At 46.6% G+C, this 12,427-nt stretch overlaps 1 protein-coding gene across 1 annotated transcript; it reads right to left on the minus strand.

Annotated features, from left to right (window-relative positions):
* Positions 1 to 281: 281 nt before the first annotated feature.
* Positions 282 to 11,586, minus strand: ISL1 (ISL LIM homeobox 1). The gene is made up of 6 exons (XM_003981424.5): positions 11,229 to 11,586; positions 10,177 to 10,366; positions 7,133 to 7,392; positions 5,027 to 5,313; positions 3,658 to 3,825; positions 282 to 1,585 (listed from the first exon to the last, which is right to left on the minus strand). The coding sequence occupies exons 1-6, from the start codon at positions 11,254 to 11,256 to the stop codon at positions 1,469 to 1,471; spliced, it is 1,050 nt and encodes a 349-aa protein (XP_003981473.1). The 5' UTR covers positions 11,257 to 11,586; the 3' UTR covers positions 282 to 1,468.
* Between the last annotated feature and the right edge of the window lie 841 nt (positions 11,587 to 12,427).

Consider the following 12,427-nt stretch of genomic DNA (forward strand, 5'->3'; position numbering starts at 1 on the left):
TGGAGTGGGTCGGGCAAGAAAGGGGAGGAGAGGTGGGGGGTAGAACGGAGGACAGCATCTCATTTTCAAAAAAGCAGTTAGTAACATTATCACAGCTGAGAACTAAAGGCTTCCAACCAGTTTTGATTCAACTATTAAAATGCAAACTGGCAAGTTCGACCTTAACTATTTGCAATAAAACATCACACCTATTGTATGTCAGTCTACCCCGTTCACATGCAGTCCTTAATTGCAGACATTTTAATGGCTTACTTGTAAACATATAAAAGAGGGACCCTGGATCATTGCATTTATTTATTTATCTATGCCAAACGTTTATTAGTGAAATAGTCCTGAAGATATAATTCTACATATGGCGCTTTGATTTCACATAATATTTAAGAAAAAAGACAAAACACATAGAATTAGACATATAATTCAAAGACCACGGTATAACCTTTATCTTTTTTTTTTTACTTCAGCAAACAAAAAATGTCAAATGACATGAAAAGTGGCAAGTCTTTCGACAATAAATAATAAATTACTTTATAATTTTTGCAATGCAAGAGCAAACAAAAAAAAAGTTTCCTTTTTTTTTCCTCTTTATTTCCAGAGTGAGAGAAAACAGTCATTTTAACCAATAACTATACACATCTTTGGGGGAAAAGTTCTTGGACAGACACAAGTCAAACACAATCCCGAGACGCTTGTGGCAAAATAGAGGTAACCTTGTTGCAATGCTTTATAAGTTGGTTTTTAAATTTGAATTCAAAAACCTTTAAAGTCGCTTCTGACTTCTTGATAGAGGATGGATCTCAAAAAAAAAAAAAGCAAAGAAGAAGAAGAAGAAGAAGTAGAAGAAGAAGAAGAAGAAGAAGAAGGGGGGAGGGGCAAAAGTAAAAAAGAAACCAGCTACAGGACATGCTAAGAGACCCAGGATTTCAATTAACCCCTTGTTAAAGTCAACGAAAAACATCGCAAACCAACGCAGCTCCACCTTCCTGAAAGGACTTTCAGCCAAGGAGGCCAGTTTTCTCTTCCTGCTCACTTGCCGGAGCTCCTGTTTGGCAAGGCAATGACCAATATAGAAACAGCACCATTCAGAATAGGATGGACTAGAAAATCTCTATTTCTGCTTTTCTCTAGCTGTGCAGTGAAATGAAAATGCTTTTTTTGAGATCCTTGAATATAAATCCTCTACGTTTTAAAAACGTCTTTTTTTTTTCAGTACTCCTAAGGTCATTGGATAGCGTATGTTGGGTTTGGGTTTTGTTTGTTGTTTAATTCTAGTAAAATCCCATGATTGTCTTCACAGTGTTGCTACCATATCACCTTGTCATTAAAACAGACTTCGTGCATTTCATGGAGCATTCATTTCTCGATTCAGTTTTCATTGACTGGGTCGTTAAATACTTTTGTTTCGGAGTTCAACATTATACTTTCCCACTTTCTCCAACAGGGAAAAAAAATACATCTGAATGAATGTTCCTCATGCCTCAATAGGACTGGCTACCATGCTGTTAGGTGTATCTGGGAGCTGAGAGGACATCGACGCCACTTCACTGCCAGTGGAATTAGAGCCCGGTCCTCCTTCTGAAAAATTCACCTGCACAGAAGGTTGAGAAATGAATAAAGGAGGCTGCGACTGTATTCCTAAAAGGATTATAAGCTTGTCCTATGTGTCTATGCATGGACAAGTGTTTGTGTGTATAGATGGATACGTAGATAAAGATATCCACAGAGATCATTGAGTTTCAACAGGCTTAAAGAAAGCCCTCAAAGAAAAGAACTTGAGAAGAAAACCTCTCGCTTTCCCATCTTTCAAGAGATCTCTGTTTTAACTGAAACTGAATTCCCAACATTATGTTGCATTAAATTATTTAAGAACAAATGTGTTTCCCACTGTAAAATGGCATCGCAACTCTACCATGCATGCTCGAAATAAAATTATCCTGCTGGCTACATGTTGCCCTGGGAGCAGGCGACTTCGCAGTCTCTAGGCATCAAAGCCTCTCTTCTTGAGTTGGAAAATCCATAACACACGCTCAGATCGCTCAGATCGTGTGACAGGAGATTCAGAGGAGGCTCCACAGAACAATGATTAACTCCTCAGAGGGTTCACAGCGTGGGCTTTCTTCCTTGTTGCTGGTCCTGATGCCTTCTGGCCTTTCTCTCTTTCTCTTTCTCTCTCTCTCTTTAAATCAGGCTCTTCCTTCCAAGAGGAGCCCCATATATTATAACGTCATCGCATTATAAATATCTGCCTCCTTCTTTTAAACCGAAAGTATTGTGTTGCTGTTGGAAACCTCCTTCTCCACTCTGTCCCCAACCCTCCGCCCTCCTGTCTTGGCTTCCCTCCCACTGCTCTCATCTAACACTAAAGTTTTAGAAGGTACAAACACTTCGCTGCCCTGAACCCTCCTCTTACCTGCCTTCTATGACCCGGGTTTTGCTTAAATAACACATAAGATTAACCTCACTTTAAAATAAGTTCTTTCTCCTAATTCCAGAGTCTACCTTCCTTTCTATCCTATTAAACTTTCCCATGGTGAGGTTAAGGGGCTTCTCCAATTTATCTAGCTTCTAGCCTGGCCCACTTACAAATGTAAAGCTGGGCCAAGTCCTTGTAACCACTGCCTCTGGTCTCTTACCTAACTGTTGCCACAGAGAAAGAAAATGCTCTCCAGGTAAATGCAAGGGTGAAAAGCTAACCTCAACTCAAGTTTTATTTTCAAAGAAAGGAACAAAGTTTTTAGAATAGATCTTGTTTTACAGAACAAGATTCTATAGGGCTGTTAACTCTTAAATAAAAATAAAATTATGTGTATATATGCCATATCACAAAGTATACATATTTAATAATTACTTGTCTTGCTCCTTAAGCCTTTTGTAGGCATAAGGTAAGTTAATTTTCCCTTCTCTGGATGTGTAAAACATATTAATGCTAAAACAGGTTTTCATATGCCATCTCTCTGATTGGTAGAACTCTTGCTTCTTTTGCTGTACATCCCCCAGAGTATGTGATTGTGTATAACGTCTGAACTCATACACTTAAAATGTTAAAGCAGTCCTACATTTGAGATTAAGATAGTCCTAGAAAGGAATAATAGTAACAAAGTATCAATCATACCCTTAAATAACTGAACTCTTTACTGATATATTTGAAAATTATACCCAGCCAAGTGCCTGCTGCCCATTGATAATAACGTTGATTGTGTCTTACATCAGTTATTATTACAAACAGCTAGATTTAGGTTTTTAAATATGCCATTCTCTAGGAGCTGAGGAGAGAATAAATTTACTATTTGCTGATCAAAATGTCAAGGTGATCTCTAAAGTCCCTTCCAGCTCTAAAAGTCTGAGATGTATGATTGTGCAACCCTGCACGCCTTCCCACACATGTCTAGTTAGTCTGATACCTTGAAGTTACACCTCAAAGAAGACCCGGCTGATAGGAAATTCAACCTATATGGTCAAGTTATGAACTCACAGAAAAGACTCACAAGAGGTTTGTTTTCCTTGAGTGCGTGCCTCCTCTCCACCAAGCCTCCTTCCTCTCTCCCGACCCTGGGGCCAAGGAGGCACCCTCCCCACTGAATCCTTCCTCCTGTGACAGTTAAACCAGAATCTTCTTTTTGTCGGGGATTCAGCCTCCTGACTCCAAGAGCTGAGACTTACCAGTTGCTGAAAAGCAGGCTGATCTATGTCACTCTGCAAGGCGAAGTCACTCAGTACTTTCCAAGGCGGCTGGTAACTTTGCACCTCCACTGGGTTTGCCTGTAAGCCACCATCGTGTCTCTCTGGACTGGCAGCCACCATGGGAGTTCCTGTCATCCCCTGGATATTCTGTGAATAGGCCCCCCCCAATCCCAACATGTTAATGACCAAACTCCCTCCCTCCATTGTCTGCACAGGCTAAGCAAATAAACCCTGGCATTATCTTATCTATATAGTGACTATTATTGACTCAGTTAATCTGCTGCATGTATGGATATTAGCCAGAGTCCAGTTTTGTTTTATTGTATTTTGTTTTTCTGCTTCTGTGGGCGGGACTAGTAGGTCTGCTTGGATCTTATTAAACTGAGTTCTATTCTGATTTTCTCCTCTCCTTTCCTTTTACATTCACAGCATATCCCAATTCCCCACATCTGCCTTCACAGGCCATAGCATCACAGAAGCAGAAAGCTGAGGCAAAAGAGGCCTCCCGGCAGCCTCCAGACATGGTGGTTTTCTGGGCAGTTTCAGTTAGTTAGATTTTCAGTTACATTTTCTACAGGCAGTTCTCTTCACAGCGCCAGCCCCCACCCCCAAGGGTTTAGGTCTGGCGGCTATTGTGCTATGACGCACTCACCAACCTGAAAAGTGCCCCAGACCAGGCTTGGCTGGCCTGCCAAGTTTAATGACAGCAGGGGTTTTATGGCATTTAAAAATAGGGCTGAAGCGGTAAAAAGAAAAAAAAAAGTTCTTTACTTTAACTCAATCAGGAAGCCTGTGGAGTGGGTGCTGGCATGGGCCTGGGATGACAGTAGATAATAATATCTCTGGAAGCCCGGGCTAGACCTAGAGCAGAGGGTGTCCTGTTTTCACAGGTCACCTTGGGGGACCTCACTGACCTGAGGGCGCTGGGGGCACACCCAGAGGGTTGCCTGGGTGACCTACCCATCAAACCTCTGAATTAGATAGGGAACCAAGGAATTGTCCCTCTCTCTGGTGCCTGGGGAACTGACAACCTGAAAGCTGGTAAAATGGAGCCAGGCCTTGCTGCCACCTGCCCATGAAGGGGTGACCGCATCCTTCTGGTTCCAGCCTAGGGGTATGGTTGAAGGGCACCCCACTGGGCAGGTGGCCGGTGCGGCTATTTCTCCCCTGGGCACAGGTGGAGGTAAGGGGTTGCTGGCTCCTGCCCTGGAGCAGGATGGAACCCACGTGCAGGCCAACCTGGGTAGCCGCCAAGCACCTCACACTCTTGCTCTGCTCCCGAACCCCCCCCCCCCCCCCCCCCCCCCCCCCCCCCGCAAGTCCCCTACCCGGCTCCAGGGCCACTCACAGTTTTGTCATTGGGCTGCTGCTGCTGGAGCTGCTTCATCATGATGCTCCGCTTCTTGTCCTTGCACCGCTTGTTTTGAAACCAGACCCGGATCACGCGGGGACTGAGGCCTGTCATCTCCACCAGTTGCTCCTTCATGAGCGCGTCTGGCCGGGGGTTGGCGGCATAGCAGGTCCGCAAGGTGTGCAGCTGCTTCTCGTTCAGCACAGTCCGAACGCGGGTGGTCTTCTCCGGCTGCTTGTGCACATGGGGCCGCAGGGCCGGCTGCCGGGCAGAGATGGGCTCGGCTGTGAGGCAAGGGGCACTGAGGTGAGTGCGGGCCAGGCCGGGCTGCTCACCTTCCCGTGCCCTGCCGCAGGGACAATGGCTTGCTTTGCAGCCTCCACAGACAAAGCAGGGGAGGCAGAGGTGGGGACCACGGAAGCAAAAGGGAGAATGAAATCTGACTTTCTAGTCTGAGAGGTCAATGCTGACTAGTTTAGGCCCAGAACACAGCCTCTACCCTTGCTCTGGTCAACATGGCCTCAGAAAAGGGGTGGCCGTCTCAGGGGTAGCATCTTTCAGCATTGTTTCTCTTTCCTCCAGGCCTTTCTTCATACCCAGACTGGGCCCAGGTTACTGGAGAACCCCCACTTCTAGACTCTTGGGCAAAGGCCACAGAAGGTGCTAGGAAAGGAAATGCAGTATACCCCAGCATCAGCCAGAGACACTACACCAGCCAAGAGGTCTCTAATGCAAAGGCCGAAGAGAATTCTGCCAGAAAGCCTTGAACTTCAGTCCAGAGGGGGCAATCGTGTCAAGGGGCTAAAGAAATTCAGTATTTCGACCATAACTCCAGTCCTTGATCTTTCCTACTACTAAATCTACCTGGCCGTTCCTGAGATGGGCTGACTCCACGCAAAGGAAAACCGAAACTGTAGAGCTGCAGATAAATGACAGCTGGGAAGTGTTCTGTCTCCTGACTTCCTCCCAGTATTTCTGCCTCTCCTCTGTCTCCCCACAAGCACAGCACAGGTTGCACAGGACAGAAATCACCACTCTGGCTTTGCTCATGTGCAAGCTAGTCACATATCCCCCTACAAGAGAAGTCTTCGAGCCTCTGAAAAAGCAGAGTGGGAAGACCCGGGTTTCCTCAACATCAGTGTTTAGTGAGAACTGATACTTTAAAAATGCGCCAGGTAGAGGGGAAGAAAGGTTGGGAAACGTCATCTGCCTTCTTAGGGAAGGCCTCGTCCTGGCCAACCCTGCTTTACTTCAACTCTCCTTCTTGGGGAAGGGCTTTCTGAAATGTATGGCACAAATCCTGCACCTTCCAGGACCCCTAGGGTCAGGTCAAAACCTACTGGGTCAATTTAGTGTTACAGCGACAAGCCTGAAGATGAAATCCTCACCAAATCACATAGAATGAGTGGTTTAAAGAGGCAGGCTCCTTTTAAAAGTCAATTACTCCGGGTTAGCTTGTTGACAGTTTTAAATCACAGCTCTGTGCAATGGCCTGCAGTTATTGGACTGTATCTTTTCACGTCCATTCTTTCACAAAAGTACACACATTTTAAAAATGTTTTAGAGTGTGGGCCAGTTGCAAGGAAAAGGGATTTGAGGGGCTAAATGACTTACGGCTACCTGAGCTTCCTTCATTGGGTTAAAGGAAGAAGCTCCAGGGCCCAGAGCTCCACCCCTTTAATTAGGCAGTGGCAGGAAGAATACCTGGCGGAGAACTGAAGACCATTTTCAGTAAGCCGCGGTTTGGAGGCCAAGGTGAACTGGAAGTACTGTTTGGACGTGTGTGTACATGTAAGCGCAAGTGGTGTACATTTATGTGTACCCATACATAGACACACAGCCGCGTAGGTGTGCTGGACGGGGCGGGGGGGGGGGGTGCGGTGAGCCAGGGGACACAGTGAAAGCACTGAACCTTGCGCAAAAGAGCAAAGCGCTGTGCAAACTGCTCCCAGAACACTTCCTTAAACTGCCTGCCGCTGCGCAGCGACTGCCCTGTGGCTGCCAGGGTCGCTGAGGTCGGTAGCCGCCGCGCTGGCTGGGGGCGGCACTGGCCTAGCCCAGAACCAGCCTCCCCTCGCCGGCCTCCCTCCGGGCAAGGAGTACCTGCCATTTGCAGCGGCCGCGCCGGGTGCAGAGGGCTGAGCGGATCACCGGCGCCCAGGCTGGCCCTCTCCACCACGTCGTGGTCTGCACGGCAGAAGAGCCCGTCCTCCCGAAGCGCGAACTCATCCCCAGGGATGAGCTGACGGCTGCAAGCCACGCAGCGGAAACACTCGATGTGGTACACCTTGGAGCGGGCGCGCATCACGAAGTCGTTCTTGCTGAAGCCGATGCTGCACTTGGCGCATTTGATCCCGTACAACCTGCGCGGGGGGCCGGCGGAGGCGAGGAGAGAAACACAGAGAGAGGGATCACTTCAAGCCGCCATGGCCCGGACCCAAGACTGCAGATGACCCCAGCCACAACGCCCTGCGTCACGGAAGTCAGCATCCGCCGACTAGCTGAGAATGGGAGGATAGAAACAGTTTTCTCTCTTCTTCTCCCTTTCTTTTACCCCCCTTTCCTTTCCTATGAACCTCCATGTCTCTGTCCGTCCGTACCTACTAGCTCAGAACAGCCGCAAAATAAAAATGTTTGATGTGTTTGAAACCTGGGCCTCTGTTCCAGCCATCAGTCCCAGGGTAACCCTTATAGTTCTTGGCAGAAAAGAGTCCGGGTGACTCTAGTAGCCACTGGCCCTACACTTTCGCCTTCCTATCCCCCAATTTCTGCTTCTAGAAATGCCTCCAAAACTGCTACAAAAAGTCCTTCCAAGATAATAAGAGGCTAGGGGATGAGATTATCAGCGCACTCGGCCTGTAAATATGCACAAATGCACAAGCAGAGTAGCAAAATGAAACCTCTGAGGGTTTCCAGATCCCCTTCTGCACAATAACCACGTTGCAGTTTTTCCCTAAGGATTTTTCCTCCCGCAACAATGTTCACACAAAGTTTTCCTCTCCATTCTTTCTTTTATTATCTTTGAAATTTTCTCCTGCTCCCTCAATCTTTCTCAAGTTGTTGAAGCATCTACTTCTATTTCAGTTTGCTTGAGAACCATGACCAGCGAGAAAAATGAAGAGACCCACTTCTAAGGTCTTCCTCGCTGATCTTACCCTACAAGGGACAATCCTTGTAGGTTCTACCTAGGGGGCACTGCCCTGGCCCCCTCTCCAGCTCAGTAAAAACAGAAGTGGGAACATTTCTACAAACAGAATGGACCAGAGGAAAAGATCCATACAAAGTAGGGGGAGGGCAACTCACTCCCCCCTCCAGGAGACAAACCTAAATAGTCCCCCTGTTCTGCTTTTAAAAGGACAGGAGTTCAAAGGGACACACACACACACACACACACACACACACACTCACATAACAGAGAGAGAGAGAGAGAGAGAGAGAGAGAGAGAGAGAGAGAGAGAGAGGAGGGAGAGGGAGAGGGGGAGAGAGAAGGGGAAAAGGTAAAAGCGATTGGCTCCTTTTATAAATGTGTATGCAGAATTAGATACAGAAAGGTCTGTATGCAGTTGAGCAAAACCCTATCTCCATAGGAGGAAAGATAGTCCTAGAGGTGCAAAGTGAGCTCTCCCTCTCCAGAATCTTAAGCTCACACACTAGTCAAGTAAACAATGAAAATGGCTCATTTGTCAGAGGTTAGAAGGTAGATTCAAAAGTTTTTCCTCCCTCCGCCTACTCTATGTGAGATCTTCCATTTCATAGGATGAGGACTTTACCTTGCCTGTGACCAAACAATTTGGAAAATCCCTCCCCCTTCCTCTAGTTCCCCACATCCCCTATTTCCTCCCGCTCTCTCCCTGCAAAGTATTAATAACCCCCCAACTGCTCAGTTTTACCTACCAAGATTATACTATTTCATGATTTTGCAATAAGAAAAAGCGTTGCACACTAAGTGGACAGGGAAAAATTGTGACTGCATACTTAAATCTTGACTAAACTTTAATATAAGTTCTCGGCTCCAGATATTCTATAACTTACAAAAGCTAATTACTTGTTAATAGACACTGGAGAGTTTTTTAAAAAATATATACATAATACTTTGATATTATTTAACATAATAGTGAAGATGTTATCTCTTCCGTTTGTTATTAAAACAATAAAATTTTCTTTAGGAATTCTACTTGCTTCCTAAGGCAGAAAATGAAATTTCTGACATATATATACACAGGTTAGAAAAAATTTGAGATTTGTGAACATGAAGTTAAGGCATAAAATAAACTGAAAGAGAGAGAGAAAAAAAAGGAAAACTCAGAAAGTTCCCAATGTGGTGTTAGTCTTGTCAGTATGGGCAATTCGCTCATTTTATCAGTTACCAGATTTTAATGTGAGAAAGGAAGCTGTTCAATTATCTAAATATACCAATTGTTCGTAGACAGATGATGAGCAATTTGATCTGCTCTGTCTAATTCATCAGCTCAGATAAGATAAGAAAGAAAAGATAGTCAGATGTCACCAAAGGGTTAATATTTAAAAAGATTAAATATCCGGTCTTTTTGCAGGGAATATTTGGGTTGGTTTTGAAATTTTCCAAGAAGGGACTCTTGCCCTAAGAGTAAAAGGGGCAATATTTCTATCTGCACTTTCAAAGTGCACTTCTAAACATCCTTAGTTCAAACTTTTATTTTGCGTATTGCATTGACATTTCCACAGAATTTGTAAGTTACTAAAATACTGAACTATAAAAAATAAACGAATAGGGAAAAATACCGCATGATACAATAAAAACCAACCTTTTAAAAAAGAGAATTTAGAAACCCGAAGTTATCCATCTTTAAATTTCTGTTTGTTTGTTTTGGAAGGGGGAGGGTGAAAGAAGAACACAATTTGACTATCACAAATTCCAAGAGCCATTAAACCAGCTTCACTACCGCAACTTATAAAAAACCAATACTGAGTTGTGGGGTTCCCCCGCCCAAACAGTGAAAGAAACAGAATAGTGCAATTTATGTAACACATTTAAAGGGTAACTTTTCCACACCGGCTCCCACTAAGGCAAACTTCGCAAAAAGACAAAGCCACGTCCAATAATAAAAAAGGAGTACAGAGAGACAGGGAAATCTCACAAAATTAAGGAAGCAATATAAATGGCGTACCTGATATAATCCCTTTTACAGTAGGTTTTCCCATCTCTAACAAAGCAGGTACAGCTCTCGTCCAAATACTGATTACACTCTGCACATTTCAAACATGCCGCATGCCATTCCAAATCCGGAGAAACCCTCAGAATATACTGATCGTGAATTTGATTGCCGCAACCAACACATAGGGAAATCAGACGTTTTTCTGAAATGAAAATAAATACATGATTGACTAACCGTTTACTTCCTACAGAGATAAACACACTTTTAGTGTCGTTCTCTTATAGGGCGTACTCTGGGAGTTTTTCCCCCCCTTTCTTTCTTCTTCTTCTTCTTCTCCTTTTTTTTTTTCTTTTCAAGAGTATTGCACTTTGGGATGGTAATTGAAGTGTGCCATCAAAACCTTGACTCATTTTAAAAAAGGAGGTGGAATATATGTAAAATGCAGATTTGAATAGTCTACATTTGTAAGCCTAGCACGCAATCAAACCCGTTCATTTTGTATTTCTTTTTCCTCCCTCCTCCCTCTCTGCCATAATCATCGGGAAAGATTATGGATAAGTCAAGTCAAAGAAAAGGTTTTGACTAGAAGCGTTAAGTGAACGCTTATATTTTTCATGAAGCACGCTCTTAAATAGCACATAGGACTGGATATTGTTAGCAAGAGCAGGCATCAATACAGTTGTCACTCGTTCTCTTTTGCAAGTCTAATGCTAATTCACATCTCCGGGTATTGTATGCACAGGCAGACCTTTGCAACAGAATAACCTTCTCGGGGAGCTCAAGACTCCCGAGGAGGAAACCACCGCTTAGCACCAGAAGGCAAGGGTTTTGGAGGGCATACAGGCGAATTCAGACACAAGGTACGATCAGTCTCCCGAAGATCAGAACCGACAGCAAGCATGCAGGCGTGGCGGCAACAAGGGAAAAAAAAAAAAAAAAAAGCCACCTTTTCTCTCTCTCCAGGCAATGACTCCAACTCTGAAGAGCTCTTGGCACCCGTGCCTGAGAGAGACCCGCGCACAAGAACAGCACACCGAGCCCCACAAGGTAAAATAGCCTCTTACTTTTTGGTGGATCGCCCATGTCTCCCATATCTGTAAGAGGGAGTAATGTCCACAGTGAAATGGTGGTTGTACAGTTGGTGAACAGCCCTCAGAGAGGATGCTGGAGCTGTGGCTAAGTGGGAAATAGTGGCCCCTGGGGTTGCCAAGGCTGAGAGAGCCGCTGCCCGGCTGCGCCGCGCCCTCGCGGAGCTGGGAGTCCAGTTTAAGCCGGCGGAGTTGGCGGAGCAGAGGCGCTGCGGCGGCGGCGGACTCGACGCGGCTCGGGCACCTCTCTTCCTTATCTCTTACTCAAACTTCTCTGCTCCAACTCAGCTCCATCGCCATTGGTCTGACGCAGCGCGCGGGGACGTCAGGCGAGCGCCGCGCCCATTGGCTGCGGGGCGCGCGGCGCAGCTGTTCTGATTATCATATTTCAGCCTCGCCGCCGCCGTGCGCCACTGACCGCTCGGCGAGCCCGCGGGAGAGGATTAGGGCTCCCGAGGCAACTTGCTCCGGGCTCAGGCCGCTCTCTCCCCCGAAGCTCGGGCTGCCCGGCTGCTCTGGCTTCTGGCCTGCCTCTCCTTCTCCTGCTCCTCCTCCTGTCCCCCTCCCTCGCTCCTTCCCGGCCGTGCCGCCAGCGCCCTCGCCTCCTGTCGCGCTGCTCCTCCGCCCTGCGCTCCTGGGGTCCCCGCAATCCGGCTGGCCGTGCTGCGCGCGGGGCACTTTTCTGCCGCCGGTGGCGAGTGGCTGGTGGGTAGGTCTTCCTGATGACGAGGTCCTTCCAGAACTCTAGGAAAAGGGGCGTCTTGGAATAGGCCGTTTGGCTCGGTTGCGTCTGGCGCTGTGGCGCGCAGCTCCGGGCCCGGCCCGGCTTTGCTGCTGGGGAGGGTGAGTTCCCGGACCCGCTGCGCCTGGCGCGCTGGGAGCTGCCTAGTGGGAGAAGAACCGGGAATCGGATGACTAGACACACCGGAATTGTTTTCTACTGCTACCCCAAACCCCGTTAACCACCGACCTCAGATCTCCAAAAAGCTGGGGTGGGAGGAAAAGAGCGCTTGTTGCCTTAGCGGAGAATCAGGTTGGGAGTACGCAGGGAAAACCAAGTTGACTCCGCGGACTCCTCTCTCTTCTTCCGACCCTTGAGGTCTATCTACTTTTGCAGTTTAACTCTAGCATTTGGAAGCGCACTAACCCGAAGTCAAAGAGTGAAATGATCTTCC

This window comes from Felis catus, chromosome A1 (assembly GCF_018350175.1).
Source record: "Felis catus isolate Fca126 chromosome A1, F.catus_Fca126_mat1.0, whole genome shotgun sequence".
Taxonomy (NCBI): Eukaryota; Metazoa; Chordata; class Mammalia; order Carnivora; family Felidae; genus Felis; species Felis catus.

Excerpts from the sequence above, each read along its gene's own strand:
- ISL1 (XM_003981424.5), bottom strand. The coding sequence starts at position 11,256 with ATGGGAGACATGGGCGATCCACCAAAAA. Across the intron at positions 3,826-5,026 it reads AGCAGCCCAATGACAAAACT|AATATCCAGGGGATGACAGG; the intron begins GTGAGTGGCCCT and ends GCCTATTCACAG. Across the intron at positions 1,586-3,657 it reads AGCCTGCTTTTCAGCAACTG|GTGAATTTTTCAGAAGGAGG; the intron begins GTAAGTCTCAGC and ends CCTTCTGTGCAG.